This window comes from Mugil cephalus, chromosome 13 (assembly GCF_022458985.1).
Source record: "Mugil cephalus isolate CIBA_MC_2020 chromosome 13, CIBA_Mcephalus_1.1, whole genome shotgun sequence".
NCBI classification, from domain to species: domain Eukaryota; kingdom Metazoa; phylum Chordata; class Actinopteri; order Mugiliformes; family Mugilidae; genus Mugil; species Mugil cephalus.
Window position 1 is genome coordinate 16,161,779 of NC_061782.1, and position 18,168 is coordinate 16,179,946.

An 18,168-nucleotide genomic window follows, 5' to 3' on the forward strand; every position below is an offset into this window, starting at 1 on the left:
TCCAGACCGAACGGCATCTTCAGTATGAAATAAAGCTTTCTTGAAAACTACTTATACAGCCGTCCCTTTCTAAAAAAAGAAAAACGAATAGCAGCGTCCCTAAAACAATGCGCTCTGTTCAGTGATAATTGACCGTGTGAAGCTGTATAATCAGCCTCGGCCATGATATGAATGGGCGTTGTCATGGTAATCCACTGAGAGGGGGCTGCAGAGACAAAGAAAGGATTTGGTGTCTCCAACAGGTGTTGGTGTTGGGGGAGTGACAGGATCTATACCTACCCCACCCTCAAACCACACACACCTCTCTCCTATGTCAAGACATATGGAGAGGAGGATGAGAGGCGAGAGAGCAAAGTGCACCTAACTGAACATAAAAATAATAAAAAATTAACACGATATGTGGCATTATGCTAACAAACCATATTGGCGACTGTTAAGAATATTGACAAAGCTTAGGGCTGAGCTAATCCACATCCTGAGTGACAGCACTAAAGGGAGAGAGGAGCAGGTGACACATGTCTGGCCTGCTGTAGTGTCCTGTTCTGACCTCGGGGCAAAGTGCACCTATTGTTTTAAAACAACAGGACGCCGCTGCTGCTGCACAATGCGTCGTCTGAGCCTGTTACCTTAACAGACCACCAGCATGTGCAGGGGTGGCGTCGTATAAATAGATTCGGCCCTCGATAAAAGATCGCGATTCCCTTGCAACGACACCCACGACGCCTTACGCTCCCTGGCGCGCGAGGCCGGAGTGCGATGTTTGGCACATTCTTAGATAAACACTCCTGCGCGCCGGGGCACCGTGTGACTTTGCCTCCTCTGTGACAGCCGAGCCACTGGTGTAATCCTCAGGCTTTTCAGATTACTCCAGTTGGGGTCACATTCTACACCAACCTACAGCGGGTCAGCTTTCTACGCTGCTGGTATCAGTGTGCAGCACACACAGTCAGTCAGTCAGTCAGTCAGTCAGTCTGCAGCACAGATGAGCTTTTTCCTGGTGAAATGTCGTCAGCTTCCATCCCCCACTGAACTCTCTGCCCACATTTATTTATCTGTCCTTTTGAGCACATGGGTAGCAGCAGGTGATATCCGAGTTCCCGACAACCCCGCGGTTTGATACGTGCAAGACGCTCCGGTGACTAAAGTCTCGATCAAATGCATCTAAGGAAAGAAATATTCTGCATACAGGATTAAAACTTGATCTGTATTTGTGCTGCAGACTGTTCAGTTCAGATCAGGGCCGTCTATGTGTCAGGCCTCGCCAGCCGGGGCTGAAATAGACTCCACGGGAGGGTGCGCTCTCTCACAGGCGTCCGTTACAGGCCTGGCCACATCTGCAGCGGGCCAGCCATCTGCACCCATTGTCTCAGAGGCACAACGCAAGCCCTGCACGCATGGCTGGCCTCGTAAAGGCAGTCCCTTTCCCCTCTGTTCTCCTCCGTCCCTCGCAGTGCGGGGGGGAAAATGACTTCTTAATCTCTCAAAGGGGGACGGCAGAAGTAAAACCATCGAGCTAGCAAAAGAAGATTTCATTTCATTTTCTTTCAATGCTCCCCCCCCCACCCCCAGCAGCAGATAACCTGGACATTGGGTTATCAGCTTAACTGAAATACGCCCCTCTGAAATATAATTTGACTAGTTTATTGCTTTCCTTTAATCTCTATTTGAGTGTAGATTTTTAGAACAGGAAAACACACACCAAGAAGACCCGAGGTGACTCGAATGTAAATAGTGAGAAACTGCCACTAAAAAAAAAAAAACACGCATCTATTGGATTTACACCCAGAGGAACCCTCCATCCCCAAAGCGGCTAAAGCGGGAGTGGGCAAATCACCCTTAATGACCACATCAAAGTAGAACATTGTGTTGTCGGCTTTTAAATCTCACATACATTTCTAGTTTTTGTGGAGAGGAACAAGGAGAAAGATGAAAGGAACGCACGTGTCTCTCTGTGCCGTTCCATCAGCTCGTCCACATGTGAAGAGATATTAATTACAGACCATAAATATAAGCGATGGAATCAATCCAACATTAAGGTATTACCACGTGGGGCCCTTTAACAACACAAAAGCCTCAAGTGATTACATATTTATAACTGAGGCCGAGCTGGCAGCTGCCCTTGATATCCAGGTTCAACTATTGATTAGACCTGACCTATGTGTAATCTTAATGCATTTCTTCTTCTTTTATAGTCCCTTCACACACATTCAGAGACAACCACGCACACGAAAGGCTGTATATTTGTTATAATTATCACGCTCATGTCAGCTGAAATAAAGAAGCTTTATTTGCAAAAGAAGGCAGGTATTATTTCATGAGTGTCACCGGACATACGTGTGTTATTTGCTAGTCCCCTGCAGTATTGATAATGAGGATTTATTATGGCACAGTTGACAATGAATGCAATGTGCATGCGTTAGTGGGAGGGATTATCCACCAAGTAGGGCAAGTGGCTGAGGCTAAGGACTGCAATTCCATCCAGCCTAGTTCATTTCAGTCATCCGCTCAGCGCACCGACAGGGACAAGGAGAGCAAATTCAGCGCTGCTTATTTGTTAAAGCACCCTCCCTGTCTAAAAAAAAAAAAAAAAAAAAAAAGTACAAAATGGTAAAGTACATGCGACAGCACAGCGAGCTGAAAGCAGAAGAGGTCCTGTCGGAGTCTGATGCGTCCATGGACCAGCAGGATTTCGGAGAGATGTCCGACTATTCTTTCAGCGACGTTTTCTACTCCAAATGTTCCGCAATGGACCAGATCGGCACCTTCATGAAGAACGTGCAAGTGCTGCTCGATGCAGCCAATTACATTGAAAATGTTGAGAAGAGCAACGGAAGTAAGTAAAGACGGGCAAGCAGGGGATGTTAACACGTAATGCGCCGTGCAGACAACAATAGAGGCGAAGGCGACAAAAGACGCGCAGTGGACGGATGAACTGCTCCAACAAGCAGCCGGCGAGGTTTCACCTGCTCCGGGGAAACCGTCGCCTTATCCACCCAACACTTATATACGACCCTCATTTGAAAGGAAGACGAAAATTGCTCTTATTTAGGAAGACAGGAAGCATCTCCAGAGAGGCATTTTATTTCAACAATAGCCTGCACATATCCGCTCCCTTTAAAGCTGCTCTTTAGCAGACCATGGCCAGGCTAACTCAATACGCACTATCCGATATATTAACTATTTTTTTTTCTCACTCATATGCGCACTCAAGTTCATACACGTAGACGTTTATGATGTGGGAGGCTTCCATGTTTCCCGTTTAGTCTGTCGTCTCAGCTTATCGCTTCTCGTTTCAAGTTTATTCCCTGAAAGTGTGACGTCTACAGAGGAACGCAGCGTGTTCGCTCCCTTCTATGGACTCGAGACGGCGATTTAAATTTTATTTCCTCTATCACGAAGCCGTAGCTGTGGTTTTCTCGGCCAGTCGCTGCTTCCTTGTGTGTGTTGTTCACATGGTTTCCACATGGAACAAATCGCGAGGATCCCATTGGTCGAGGCGCATGTTCCCAGCGCGCGAGTCACGGCCGTGAACCAATCAGGCGCAGGCGTGTGTGTGACGTCGCATGTTACTGGGAGCGAGGGGTCATGGGAATTGTAGGCTCTATAAAGCTGCAATAAGGAAACTTGTCTACTTCAACTAAATATACTTGTCCTGAAGCTATTTTTCTTCCATTTGGGTGGTTGAAAATAAATATGAATTATCAGAATTATACATATATACGTATATAATGACATTATGTCTCATTGCACCAAACTTTAGTTGAATTCAATACATGTCTTGCAACCGTCTGCATATTAACACATAATTCAGGAAAAAACAGCTTAATTTTTTGCATTTACCACATTTGTAACAACTGTTCAGGATATTTAATTCTCTTTATTTTTAATATTTTTTTTTCTTTATAGAATGTGAGCATGGGTATGCGTCGACATATCCTGCAACCCAGGAGGCACATCAACAGAAACAGCGTAAATTCAAGAACAGGAAATTGGACAATATTCACAATAGGTATGTTGAGAGCATCGTATTAAATATACTTGCTGTAAAAATGGTGTTAAATCCAAATTTTTGCTGTATCATTGGTAGTGTGGCTTTTGACTACTGTCACTAAACCGCTGTAGTTCATCTATGATATGTTGCATGTTGCATTATTAAGTCGGATTTGTCTATTTATCGTTTCAACAGGTCAGCACACAATGAACTGGAGAAGAATAGGTGAGTGAAAGCAGACTGGCGAGGTCATTTGTATGCATGTTTAGACGAAAACAGACAGCGCTGATAAAGACTAGGGCTTAATTCAATCAGCTTTTCTTACATATGCACAACAAGCTGATAGTGTGGCAGACATAAACCGTACAGACGAGGAAAAAAGAAGACAGAATCAACTGTTTTTAAAATGCTGTCGCAATCAAGGTGCGCACAGCGAGTTTATCTCGAGGACCGGCTCTCTCAAAATGGAGTTCCCAGCTGACGAACAGAAAGCTTTCTCTTCTCTCCCAGGTTTGCATATCTCAGCCCATGCCAAAGTTTGGCTATACCATTTCAAATCGAGATGTACTGCAGGCTTATATGTCAGCTTATCATCATCGCGGACTTAGAAAAAAAATTCACAGCTTGGAAATTCACATACATTGTAGATGAAGGCAGCGTGCATTTTGCAAGGCAAATAAAAGGGAGCTGTAACGTGGCCTCGGTAGCAACTCCGTTCCTGGAGGACATACAGATATTTCCCCAGTCAGCAAACGGGAACCGTCTGTTTCCAGACAACGGGGCTCCTTCCTGAGAGATCCTCAGCTGCGAATCTAACAGCAGCTTGCCCGTTTTACTCCAGGATGAGTCGGCGTCTGCGTTAAGCAGAGAACAAATGTCAGGGCAGACTTATCCTAAAATTAAATATCAGGCCGTGTGTGTGTGGGGGAATCTTACTGCAAGAGATAAACGGTCATGAAAAAGGCCTCCAAGAGGAAGCCCCATAGCGGGATATCTTTTTTAATCACAAAATGGTGGCCCTATGCAGAGAGATGACATCATGACTTGACCTACATTTTACTCCATCATTTGAAAGCATAGTGAGTGTCCTTGGCCAGCAGTTTTTTTTTGCACTCACGTAGACCACATGCCAAGAGGCTTTGATGGATCAGAAACAGAATATCATGCTGACCTCAGCAGCTTTCGAATCTGGGGCCAGACAGATCCATATGTAATTGTGAAGGAGTCAGATGGCGCGGCTAACGAGCGAAACGGATAAACAGATAAAGAGTGCCCGAATACCTAGACAGTTGCATTGGTCGTCACAGATGGATAGACGGTCTCATGGTTAGAGTGGATCAATCAAATAGTTGTTTGCAGTTGTGTGACAATATTACAATACCACCTGCAAGTGGAGGAAATGTTCCAATCTGACAAGATCAGTACAGATCAGGGGAAAATACAAAAAAAACTGTCTGGGAATCCATTGTTCAGTTTCCTATCAATTCCTGAGTAACGTGCATTACTTCATATACGGTGTCTCCGGTGAGAAATGACATCCCTTGACTGTGTCTCACAGGCGAGCACACCTCCGCCTGTGTTTGGAGAGGTTGAAGTCTCTCATCCCCCTGGGACCAGACTGCAGTCGGCACACCACGCTGGGACTGCTGAACAAGGCCAAAGCACATATCAAGGTGTGGTGCTCTTAAAAGCTGTTGGTGCGCTGCCGTCGGGGGACTGCTGGCCGACGTTTGTCCATTTCTGGGCGCGAGAACTAACGGTGTAGACATGTTTACACGCCGCTTCCTTTTCCTGGCTATGGCCATGTGGTATGGTTAATGTCATTAAACGTCTCGACAAGCCGAGTGTGAGAGCACGAACAACGGCAGCGCCCTGAAACCAAAGCTACTGCATTAATTCCGCAATTTTTTATTTAATTATTTCTCAGATTTATAAATAAATTAATAAATAATCTGGCTGCTCTTGAGTAAATACTATTCCAAATCACACAAATATAGTTTATAACCTGTAGTAGTACTATGCAAGGTAATAACAGTAGCATCCATTGGAGTCCTCAATGTGTATCCATAGTGATGTCTAACAAAATTACCGGTCAATGGTATTTAGGTCTCGTAGCTCTCACACTGAGGCCCACAGACCGGTGTAATCATAAATGACTGTCCATCAGGCATGATCACAGTGCGGCCTTTGCCACCTCAGAAAGCTCAACATTTAGTCTGAGATTCCATAAATTGTGTTCGTTTAGCGCTCGTTGCCGGATCAAAGGGTCTTTGTTCACACAGACATTTTGCAATCGCAGCTGCCTCCGCGTAAACAGCGGGGAAGGAGAAGACAAGTCTGGGCGGCGCACGCAGAAAAATTACGAAAAAAACGACACGAGTCTGCTGCTAAATTGTCGCCTCGCATTAGGTCGGTTAAATGAGATATTGACCGCGGCGTCTGAGAAGTCAGTTTTCCCAGAACCATTAGATGACTGCGACTGTGGCCTCGGTGTTGGGACTTCATAGTTTCTGCTTGGTTATTGCAGTTTTTCCTCTTTTTTTTTTTTTTTTTTCTTTGAACAAATGTCCCTGGGGCTGTTTTTTTAGAACTGTCCTTTGCAGGATTGCGAGCCTCGGTGTGTCATTGATTAGATCTTGTACCTTTAACACCTTGGGATAATGGGAGGCTGGTGGTCTAAAGAGCACCACATCTGCCTTGTTTTTAAGACTCGGCAGAACGTGTTGCTGTAGACCGACAATAGGCTCAAAAGACTGTGTAGCAGTAAAGCATCCAACATTAAACACCCGGGTTCTCCCGATAGAAGCAATCTAAGTCAGATAATTTTTTTTTTTTTAAAAAAAGACACTCCTGTTTGTGTGGACTCCAGCACAGGGTCACAGCTTAAGAATGACTGAGGGCTGCAAAACGAAAGCGATCCTCGCAACAACCTGCGTGAGTTTATCACACAGACTGCGGTGTCAGCTGTTGACTTTGGACGTGCTGGTTTTGAAGTCCAGGAAATGTGGTTTCTGAATGATGTTGTAACATATTTTTGGAACCACAAGGTGTATAGTAACGGGTGGACAATTGCAGCTAGCGTGAAGAGCATGGCTACAGGAAGTTTTTAATAAAAAAAAAACTGTATTACATTACCTGAAACTGGAAATATGTGCATGGATGCAACGTTGTACCACTCATTTATATGAGCATAAAACATAGTTGTGTTTTTTTTCCAATAAGCAATAAGTCTTGTCCAACAATTGGCTTGTGCACAAATTATAAGGATCCTTAATAAGTCTATTTAACGACCGCACATCAATAAATTGACCAAATCCAATGTCCAGAGTGGTGAAGTTTAAACAAATACATCAAGTCAACTGTTTTCCTTTGTCATAGACTCATCTTCCACTTCACAGTTATTTTCTCAGAACTCAACCAGCAACTTCCTGTCCTTTTATGAGAAGACAAAGGGAGCGTCACTTCAGCCACTTCATGTTACTATCACGTCGCGCCCATGTGACAAGTTCCCCATTCACTTGTGCGCGCTGTGTAATAAGTTACTAATGGGGAAGAGAGGTGTAGTCATAATTATTTTAATAATTCATATCAGCAACAGCCGCGACAGATCGGATCCACACACACGGTGTTTGTATTACCTTTATGTTTCCTCCTTTCTAACTAACGAACCAACGCTAACGCTGTGACTCTCATGAACGTCACTCTGTTAGAAACTTGAAGAGGTGGACCGGAGGAGTCAGCACCAGCTGGAGAACTTAGAGAGGGAACAGAGGCACCTGCAGAGGCAGCTGGCTCAGCTGCAGACTCACGGAGACAGGGAGAGGGTCCGCACAGACAGCACCGGCTCCCGCATGGACTCCGACCGCTCGGAGTCTGACAGAGGTTAGTGCCCACATCACGCCCCTTCATCCAATTTATTCAAGAGCCCCGTGATTCAGACGACTAATCCGCGCTCGTTTGTACTTCCGTTTTCTTTTTTTTGAGCAGAGGAAATTGAAGTCGACGTGGAAAGCACTGAATTCTCCCATGGAGAAATGGACAGTGTAAGCACCAGCGGTGCGAGCGACCTGGACGACCACAGCAGCCTGCAGAGCTCAGCCAGCGACGAGGGCTACTCCACCTGCAGTCTAAAACTGGCCTTCTCTGCTTAAAGCACCAGCCTATACTTTCACTCCAGCTGCAGTCTCTAAACGGCTTTCACCTTTCAGAGTACCAGCCTACAGCTCCATCCTCCCCTAGAGTCTAGGTGTAACAGTCCTCAGATGAAGAAAACCGGCCTCGGCCCAACCCGCACCCGACAAACGTCGCCCAAGAACCAGCCTTAAGTTCAGCTCAGTCTAAAAGTTTAAAATGGTCTCCCTTTCAAAAAGTGGTTTTTCCCCACGTCAGTCTGGCGCACTTCCCACGACAGTCTCGAATAACTGGTAATAAATACGCAGTTTACACATTTTCTAAGCTGACTTAATCGCCTGAATGTCCCTTTATCTATTACCAGCTTCAATCAGCAATACCTGCACTCAGTACTGATCCTGCAGAGGACCCCGCGATCGCACCAGTGTCAAACACTGAAGGGGAGACTCTACCTTTTAGTCCAGGCGGTCCTCTGAAACCAGCAAAACACAGGAAGCCCCCCCAATACCAGCTAGAAGCTCACCATTGGGAACGTTAGCTTCATTTGCCTTGTAAAAAACATTGCCCGGTTTTTCTTTGGATGACAAATCCAGACAGCACTTCTTGTCGACGTACAAGCCGGTGGCAAGGGCTACAAAGTCTGCATTCCAAAATCGCCTGTGTAACCTCCGCTTTAGGATCCACACTTTCCAAATTGATCCGCGTGGCGTCCCTCCTCGCGGGTGAAATAATCATATCCAAACGGGCGGCGCAGTCCGCCTTTGTTATTCTAATTTATTTTGCATACGATTATAGTATTTATTTTTGGTATATTTAACTGTACTGTAGCTAGGCCTTGGTCATGCTTGAATGGGAAACAAAATCATCTTTTCTTTTTTTTGTTTGTTTTTAAATGTTTGTTAGACTCGATGTAAAAAAAGACCCCGATGAATCATATGCAGTGCTGCAAGTTTAATCCTGGTGTCAAAGAACGCTTTCACACCGTGCGCTAGTTCTATTTATTTAGACGGTAATAACCTAACTTGCACTTGTCTAAGCACAATGCTCAAGCAATAACTCATCTAGTTTGATTATTTTCTCAACATTGGCTGGGCTTCAGCTCGTTACTCTGTCCATCCAACTCCAAATTACAGAGATCGGTTTTCCACTTGCTCCGGTAGTAGCATCAGCTACCAGTAATCAGAGTTAAAACGATTGTAATTGACTTTAAACACTATGGTGCATGTGTATTTGAATGTTGCCTTCCTAATCATGTTGTCGTACTTTGGATTGACTTACATCGATTAAGTCGCATAAAAACGTCTGTAGCATGAACACAAACACTACAGAGAACTGATTTTGGTTTTAACATGTTTAATATTGTATCTTTTTTGTATTGTAGCAGGAAAAGTACAAGTCCTCTTGAAATTTGGGTTCAATGTGTATATGGCACAAATAGTTGCACTGCTGACCCGTTTGAATCCATGAAACCAAATAAGACATTTCAATACGACCGTTTATCCGCATCGTTCTGGTCCAAGTCCTAAGTAGATCACCACCAAATTGTGTCTTAACATGTGTACATGACTCTTGCACAAAGTTCCTTGTTACAGGTCTTTTACCCCCCCCCCCCCCCTCCCAATCCCCTAACCCCCCCCCCAACACGTGTGGGAAACTATAAAATGCACTATGAAAAAGACTTTTGCTAAGGAAGTATGTTGAAGCACACCCCAGAATGTTTTCTTGTGCTTAATCAGCCATCCAAGGTGACTTTTTGCAAAACATGTGCTGCTGGTCCCCTGCTAATACTTTGTTACAGTTCCTGATATCTATCCCTGGAATCTTAATAAACCTCTACCCACAGACATAAACCGTGGTCGCCTTGCCTTTTTAAAGCCTGCCACTAACGCTCAGTCAACGTGTGCGACTTCTTTTACACGGACAGAAAACACAAGTGTCGCATCAATTGGGGAAAAACATTTTCCGGCCCATGTGCTGAGGGTCAAACGCTTGACATCTCCCTCTCGAAGATTAAGAGACTTAAATGAGACAACAGGTTGTATTAACAGCTGCAGTGGGCTGCTCATAACATGAGTTTATTTATAAAGGTACAATTCTTTACTGCCACCTACAGGACGACAATGAAAATATATTGTAAAAACTGTGAATGAGGTGGAAGTGAATCTTTAAAAAAAAAATAATAAACTTTATCTTGCTGTTATACATACAGAAATTAAAATTAGAAATTATGCCATTTCAAATTAACATCATTATTAATGTCCAGACTTCCTTACAATGGGCCAGAATTTAAAATCCAGCCACAGATGCACACACCAAATCTACAGGCTTCTCTCCAGCTCCGCCTCAGTCAAAACTGGGCACAGAATGTTCCTAAAAACCACACACCCTGTTTTTACATTGCAGGTGACTTTGTTCCAGTATCGGGAAAATCCCTTCGATGTGGATTCTTTGTTGTACCTAGATAATATATAAGAAAACTACAACAATATTTCAAACACTGGTGTGCAAGCAATTACTTTCAATGCTTCCTATACTTGGGAAACATAAATCATGTATAAACACAATGAAACTCCCCGATACAACTAGTATACGGTGGAGTATTATATACAGAATATATTCAGTCACTGCGGCATTAGATGCCTGACGTTGTATTTGGATGTGTCATTGTACTGGGTCATAGGTTTGTCTGCAATGCCACACGTTCCCACTCCCACCTTTCCATTTACGCTTTCTGGAGAAGCAAATATACTCCTCTTTACCTACAAACAAGAAGAAACACCAGGATTAGAGGTGAGAAGTATTTAAAAATGATTACTGAATAACATATGCCATCCGGCATTACAAAAAAATATTTTAAAAAATCTCAGATACCATGTTCAAGTTCATCTCCATCGTCACACTATAATACCACAGCTGCCTTAAAATGGGGTCATGTTTACATGAAACCTGTGAATTATTCACTTGTTTTTGCCAAGGAATGGTTCATGAGTTGTGAAGTGTTTAGTGATGTTTTTGTAAATAGCAAATTGAATGGTAGTAGTATGTTGTAATTTAGTCATTCATCGTACCCCAATAGCCTCATTCTTTCATTATTCCTTTCCTACATTTAGTCTCCGTGGCTTGTCAAGCCGTGAGATTCTCACGACTGACTGATTCTACAACATGAACCATTATACGTTGACAACTTCCCATGTGGTAACCTCAGGCCCATGATCTCCATTTGAAGGCATCAAACATATTAACCGTCTGACACAATTGTTCAATGCGTCCAGAGCTTTGTTGCACTTCTTTATGATAAAACCAGGTGCCTAAGACACAACTTACCTGCCCTTTCTTGTTCTTTGAGTAGGCTTTGTTGTTGAACTGTTGCCACTTTGACTTTTGTTCTTCCCTCTCTTGCTCCAGCTCCTTCATTCGTTGTACTTTCTTCTGGGCTTTCTTTTTCTTATACTCTCTCTGCTCTGCTATCTGCTCTTTCCTGTAAAGACAAGGGGAGTGGATTATGTCACGATCATAAACATGTCACAAGAAATATGAAATCCTTCATTTGTGCGTCCAATACACGGTATACTATGAAGACAACCTTGTAGTGCAATAAACCATTTCACAAAAGACTATAAAGAAGTAGTTGCCATGCTGAAGTTCATATCTGAAGAGCACAGACAAGGGTCTAATTCATGCATGAGCATCTTTGTGTCAAAATATGCCACAAAGTACATCTTTTCAAACACTACAAAGACTCTAAAGGACCTTTAGATTTCTTGAACTCAAATGTACGTTCCAACAAGGGCAAACAAAGTCAAAAGTGTACGGGTTATTATACAACTGCGATGTCAAATTGTCATCTCAGAGTTTGAAAATGACTTTGGAAGACAGTTTAGGGGGAACTCTGTTTCCATAACCACCATAACAGTTCCCTAAATTCAGACACCAACCAAATCTCAACAAATGATTTAATTGGATTGCCCTTTGAGATATGAATAGACAACTGCCAATTGTCCACTATGCAGCCTCTTTGAGAAGAGAGTCAGCACCTGCCACTACTAGGTAAAACGAGGATTGCACAATAGAGTGTTAACTGAAGACCACTTCATTCCCTGGCATTAATCACCTATTATCAGCATATCATTTCAAGGGGGCTTGTCACTATTATACTGACCAAGGTCTACAAGAGACAAAAAGGCCAGCTAATTAAAAATGGCACAAGTACTACAGAAATGAATATGTCCTGGCCAAGCGTGGGAACCAAACCAACATACCCATTACTGCCAAGTATTGCCTTATTAAACCAAATGTAACTAAAGAAAGTCTATATAACATGGTAAGGGGGTTATTTTGGGTGTAAAATTAAAATACAGTGTCATGACAGAGACATCAAATGTGTCAGTTTGAGAAGAGTTAGTACTTACTTTGATTTTGGCTTTATGCTCCCATCTTCATCGAAACGTTTCCCCTCCTCTACTAATTTGAGGTTCTGTAGTGGAATCACTTCGGCATTGCCGTATCCAGCGAAGGTGACAGCGGCAGTGCTGTTGTCCCAGTCTATCTCCTCAATCTCGGCCTCATACACCCTGTCAAAAAATCACGTCTGTAAGCAGGTGAGTATGAGCCAAATACTAAAGCTCTACTTAATGAGAAAATATCTTTTTCTCTAATATGTGAAGAAATAATACTTAATATTTTAACCTATTCTAGTTCTAGTTGGGTAACACACCTAAATAACAAAGAGGATTTAATCTTGTCAATATTTGCCGTCAACTATTCAGCAAAAGGTAAAATTGTTTTCTACTTTCAGACATGCATTTGCTTTGTAAGGTTATTCCAGGACCATAGAGGTTATCCAGGGACATGAACTCTGCAGTTTATTTATATGCTGCTGTAGTTACCCAACAGTGTAAACAAAACTGGTTTCAACTCAAGGGACAAAATACATGAATACTACTCACTACATCCCTTAATAAATATGCAACTTATTCATAAGACCAGTTCTGCGATTCGCACAGAATACTCAAATTATGCTGTAAAGGCATGCAGTCACCATGTAACATGTTCGTTTAATGAGGCTGGTGACACTCACTGTCCATCCTGACTCCACACAGCCATACACTTGTCTCCCACTTTCCAACCATGCTTCTGGGGAACTGAACTTGTTCCACTGGTATCAGAGGTAGCATCAGCAGGCTGTGAGGTCAGAAGGTCTTTTGTCAAATCGATGACTTCCTGTAAAAGAAACATGATCAAAGGGGAGTCAGGTATTCGTGGTGAACATAGATTTCCTAGATTTCCTGGAATAATTTTTATTCCAGGAAATCTAGTTAGAAGAATGGCAATAGTGAAAAATTTTCAGCCTGTCATAAAATAAATCTCTGTGGGCAGCTAAACCCTTATGCTACGCAGTGATAACAAAGATTTAGAAGACAATAATAATAATACTCCTAAGGTCACAGACCTTGCAATGAGTTTATATTAAAGAATGATATTAGCTCATGAATAAACTTTCTTGCCAGTTTGTTGGGTGTATTAGTAAAAACTACTGCCTTGTAATATAACAGCCCTACTAAATCCCCTTTCTGTTAAAATGTTCAGTTTATGATGAAACTATGAAAAAGGTAGTAATTCACCTGTATGATCATTCCAGAGGATGTAGTTCGTGGTGCTGTTAAACTAGCTTGAATTATGTAATGTTTCTGTTACTTAGTCCAGCCCACTGACTAAAATAGTGCTGTCAAACTAATAGAAACATAGTACAAATCAAAAGTACTACAAACCTCCAAAACGAAAACACATCTGAATCAGCAGCTCATTAATATTATTTTATTTTATACAAATACTACATACCACAACCTTCATGAAATTAGGATTTAAGGCAGGTCTCTTATATTAAAATTAATTTGTTTGACTACCTAGTGTACCTAATGAACTGGCAAGTGAGTGCACTCCACATTTGTTTAGTGTATGCGGTAAAGGTTTGTCAGGTAAACTAAACAACTGCAAATTGCATTATAAGTGCATAACTGAAATTATAAGGCTTATTCTGTTATTCCATACCAATCCAACAATAAGAAATATGCCTTGGTGTACGAGTCCACCAGTCTGATGAACAGCATAGACCTGACACACACGTACATACCTGCAAGTCCTTCTGGAGTTTAAGAAGGTCTTCATTATCCTGGTCGGTAGATAAGGCAACTTCTACTTGCTGCAGCTGGGCTTTGTAGCTGCTCAACTGTTTCATCAATTCCTCTGACATCTGAGTTGACGGAAGAGAGAAGAAAATGGCTACATGCATTAGCATACGATGAGGCACAATAAACGCAAAAACAGGACAAAAGCAAATAAACAAACGGCACAAATGTACGCTGCCGTTTAGATTAAATCCCCAACGCGTAAATTCCGGGTTACACAATACATCAAAACAGGATATACTCTCTATCAACCACGATGTTCATGTTAGCATAGAGCTAAAACGGTTAGCAAGATCCAACGGCCTCTGTCCAACGTAAACTTACCGTCATGCGGCTAATGCTAGCTCGCAGGAACAAAAGAGAAATCATTAAAACAAGGTATTTTTATGTAGCCTTACCTCGGTGTGTGTGCTCTTTGTCGCCAAATCAAGTACGCATTCAAATCTCAACCAGATAATTTTCCAAAATGACGGCTTAAAAGAAAGAACAACAGAGCTCTTCTTCTTCTTCGCGTAAACGAACAGCTAACCGGAAGCCAGTGGAGGGTTTTCTCGCGATAACACAAACGGGTATCCAAGAGGACGCCTCACTAGCGCCTCTGTTATACCATTGACTGTATAATACAGTAATATTGTCATCAGTCCGGTACTAGTATGGTTTCAAATATTAGATTACAATATATCATAGACATGCCACAAATAGCGTAGGCATTGCATTATATTTAAACATGTGTGCTTATAGGAAAGCAAAATTGCAGAGTGACCTTCAAATAATTGCCTTTCAGATGGATTCTGCCTGAATTACATGATACATCCAGGATTAGATAGCACTTTTTTTGTCATTTACTTTTTTTTGATTTTGTATGAACAAACAAACACATCGACAGAAAACATTCAACATGAAGACCTATGGACAAGAGCAAAAATATCCAGGGGGGAAATGAAGACCTATACAAAGGGAATAGTACCCACCTCTGTTTCATGAAAGTAAGCAATAATATAAGAAAAGGGGGGTATAAAGTATTCAAAAGAAGAGATTAATGATAGTCCAATCAAAGATTATCTGACGTCTGGTCTGACAGTAGAGACATATGTAATCCATTTTTTCCAGTTTTCAATAAATAACAATAGTATTCTCAGCAAGTATTTATCTTTGTTCCTCCACAATTTGAAACACAGTTATTTTAGATGAAAACAGTTTCTAGGATTTGATGTATTCATGACCAAAATCTGGTAGGATTAGATGGCATTTTTCACTGTTTAGTCTGTTATATGTCAAACATATTACCATTATTTGCAGTATTTGCAGTGAAGAAACGTTGGGGTGAGGGTGATATTTGATAAACTTTGTGTGGCATATACATAGACACTACTGTTTTAGAATAGTTTTAGAATGCTCAAGAGAAAAAAACAACACAATTTTGACTGTTTTTTTCCTTTTCCGAATATTAACAGGTCTGTGTAACATGGCTCTACAAAGGGTTTTGTGATGAGTTACATTTTGACACAGCTAAATCAAGGTATTCGATAAAATTAAACTAAGAAAAAGCAGAACTGCACATACTTTCTCACGTCAACTTAGTGCTTATCTCTGTGTCCTTGTGCTGTTAGTTGCCGAGTCTGTAAGTGACAAAATCAGATCTTATTTCAAGCTGTTTTTCTTTCGAGACACATCTCAACATTTCGTTCGCGTAGTAAAACCGTTAACCACAGATAATGTACTTTCATTTTATTGCAATTTAATGGACTCCAAATATTACTTCTATAAATCAAAAATATTAATGTCATAATCAGCCAATGGTTTCACTGTCTGGGACCAACACCAAATCACTTTTAAATCTGCAGCAGCAGATGAACCCCGCCCATTCCTGTTCTCACTGAAGTGGAGCCAGCACCACCGATCCTCAGCGTCAGATCAAGCCTGTATAAAAGACGCACTCTCCACTTCGGCTGCAACAGATGAAAAGACCTGCTAGAGCCAGCACACAAATCTGTCATTTAAGTCTGTTTCATGAAATGTCTTCCACAGGATTTCACTGCAAGATTTTGTTCTGAAAGGTTAGTGGATGAAGATTTTTATTTATTTTTTAGTTGTTGAAAATAATATATCTATTTTTATTGTATCTGATGTGAGAAACTAGGAGGAAATCCTTTTTTTTCTATGTTTTTTTCTTTTGAATATAAAGAAACGCTTGCTGCTTCTGCTTCTGGTCTCTGCAGTCTCACAGACAAAGAGGAGTAAAGCTCAGATTTCTTTCAACAGTCTCTTCCAGTGAACAAAAATGAAAAGACTCAACTCTCCGAAAGCCGCGCTCTTGAATGGATGCAATTAATAGACTGCTGGCAAGCACGGCTTCCGAGCCTCCTGACGGAGAACTATTCAGACAATACCGTCGCCACCGCAGCTCTTTGCGATGGCTTGTCTCAACTTCACCAGCGGAAATGAGACGAGCCGTAACCCCTATAACGCGCAGACCTCTGTGCCCCTGACCGTCCTGGTGGGCATCCTCATCCTGCTGACGGTGTTCGGCAATGTCATGGTGGTGATTGCTGTGATCACAAGCCGAGCGCTGAGAGCGCCCCAGAACTTGTTTTTAGTCTCTCTGGCGTGTGCGGACATCCTGGTCGCCACCTTGGTGATGCCGTTCTCCTTAGTGTACGAGCTGATGGGTTACTGGTACTTTGGTAAAGTGTGGTGTGAAATCCACCTGGCTTTAGACGTGCTCTTCTGCACCTCGTCCATCGTCCACCTGTGCGCGATAAGCCTAGACAGATACTGGTCCGTCACTCAAGCGATCGAGTACAACCTGAGAAGGACGCCGCGCAGGATCAAATGCACGGTGTGCCTAGTTTGGGTCCTGGCGGCCATCATTTCGTTCCCTCCGCTCATCACCATGAAAAAGGACGAGGGCACGAAAGACAGGCCCGGCTGCGAAATTAACAACGAGAGATGGTACATCATATTCTCCAGCACCGCCTCCTTCTTCGCACCCTGCGTCATTATGATCATGGTGTACGTACGGATCTACCAGGTGGCCAAGAAGAGAACGAGAGCCCCGCCGGGAGAAAAGCAACGAGAAAACGGCAACGCGGACGCAAACGCGAAATCCGGTCTGAAACCCCCGGGGGGAAAAGACGGAGACGGGAAGGAGGCGAAAGGGGAGGATGGCAAAGAGGTCAACGAGCTGGACGCGGAGGAAGAAGCGTCCTCGTCTGATGGGAATGAGACCGTCCTGTGCTCCCTGAAGAAGAAGAAGAGCATGAGAACAAGCAAAGTGACTCAAGTGAAGCCCGGAGAAACGTCTCCAGAGCCAGAGTCCTGCACGAGAGCGAGCAAGTGGAAGGGAAGGCAGCACAGAGAGAGGCGCTTCACGTTCGTTCTGGCCGTGGTCATGGGAGTGTTCGTTATCTGCTGGTTCCCCTTTTTTTTCACGTACACGCTGGCTGCCGTGTGCAGCACCTGCTGCATCCCAGAGACACTGTTCAAAATGTTTTTCTGGTTCGGTTACTGCAACAGCTCACTAAATCCTGTCATATACACTATATTCAATAATGACTTCAGGAAGTCTTTTAAAAAGATCCTTTGTAAACGGCAGAGCAGAGGTTTGTAAGCGATCGTTTCTAATGCGCACTAAAAGCGTAAAAGCATTTTTAGTCATCTGCATTAAGATTCATTATCTTTATAAATGTGACATTAAAGTATTTATTGACTATGTAAAAAAATTACTTTTGTGTTTTTTTTTCTTGTGTAAATGTTGTTATTGTAATATTAAATCATACAAAAATACCTTTTCATCTGCAGTTTGTTATACACCCTGACAACTTGTGACTTCAGATTGTGCTAATGTACAATTATAATCCA

At 42.6% G+C, this 18,168-nt stretch overlaps 3 protein-coding genes and 1 long non-coding RNA gene across 5 annotated transcripts in view; 2 read left to right on the forward strand and 2 right to left on the reverse strand.

The window, feature by feature from the left end:
• The window catches only part of LOC125018543, a 29,518-nt gene that overhangs the window by 5,473 nt on the left and 5,877 nt on the right, over window positions 1-18,168 (reverse strand). The window contains exon 3 of one of the 2 annotated variants that reach the window (XR_007113961.1): window positions 4,228-4,845. The exons of the other annotated variant lie outside the window; for it this stretch is intronic. This is a non-coding gene — a long non-coding RNA (uncharacterized LOC125018543). Of the gene's footprint in view, window positions 1-4,227; window positions 4,846-18,168 lie in introns of those variants that run through there. 2 annotated transcript variants of the gene reach the window in all.
• On the forward strand, window positions 2,239-10,288 carry LOC125018541 (max-interacting protein 1-like). The gene is made up of 6 exons (XM_047602523.1): window positions 2,239-2,833; window positions 3,907-4,009; window positions 4,187-4,216; window positions 5,550-5,664; window positions 7,702-7,873; window positions 7,979-10,288. The coding sequence occupies exons 1-6, from the start codon at window positions 2,605-2,607 to the stop codon at window positions 8,140-8,142; spliced, it is 813 nt and encodes a 270-aa protein (XP_047458479.1). The 5' UTR covers window positions 2,239-2,604; the 3' UTR covers window positions 8,143-10,288.
• On the reverse strand, window positions 10,159-14,870 carry smndc1 (survival motor neuron domain containing 1). Its single transcript, XM_047602524.1, has 6 exons — window positions 14,706-14,870; window positions 14,253-14,372; window positions 13,200-13,342; window positions 12,532-12,693; window positions 11,447-11,600; window positions 10,159-10,881 (listed from the first exon to the last, which is right to left on the reverse strand). The coding sequence occupies exons 2-6, from the start codon at window positions 14,370-14,372 to the stop codon at window positions 10,744-10,746; spliced, it is 717 nt and encodes a 238-aa protein (XP_047458480.1). The 5' UTR covers window positions 14,706-14,870; the 3' UTR covers window positions 10,159-10,743.
• Window positions 16,190-18,075, forward strand: LOC125018540 (alpha-2A adrenergic receptor-like). Its single transcript, XM_047602522.1, has one exon. The coding sequence runs from the start codon at window positions 16,721-16,723 to the stop codon at window positions 17,915-17,917; it is 1,197 nt and encodes a 398-aa protein (XP_047458478.1). The 5' UTR covers window positions 16,190-16,720; the 3' UTR covers window positions 17,918-18,075.

Bases quoted from the DNA above. Each gene is read 5' to 3' on its own strand.
- smndc1 (XM_047602524.1), bottom strand. From the start codon at position 14,372: ATGTCAGAGGAATTGATGAAACAGTTGAGCAGCTACAAAGCCCAGCTG. The intron at 11,601-12,531 runs GTAAGTACTAAC...TTGTCTTTACAG, and splicing joins AGCATAAAGCCAAAATCAAA to GAAAGAGCAGATAGCAGAGC. The intron at 10,882-11,446 runs GTAAGTTGTGTC...TCTTGTTTGTAG, and splicing joins CAAAGAACAAGAAAGGGCAG to GTAAAGAGGAGTATATTTGC.
- LOC125018540 (XM_047602522.1), top strand. From the start codon at position 16,721: ATGGCTTGTCTCAACTTCACCAGCGGAAATGAGACGAGCCGTAACCCC.
- LOC125018541 (XM_047602523.1), top strand. From the start codon at position 2,605: ATGGTAAAGTACATGCGACAGCACAGCGAGCTGAAAGCAGAAGAGGTC. The intron at 4,217-5,549 runs GTGAGTGAAAGC...TGTGTCTCACAG, and splicing joins AATGAACTGGAGAAGAATAG to GCGAGCACACCTCCGCCTGT. The intron at 7,874-7,978 runs GTTAGTGCCCAC...TTTTTTGAGCAG, and splicing joins CCGCTCGGAGTCTGACAGAG to AGGAAATTGAAGTCGACGTG.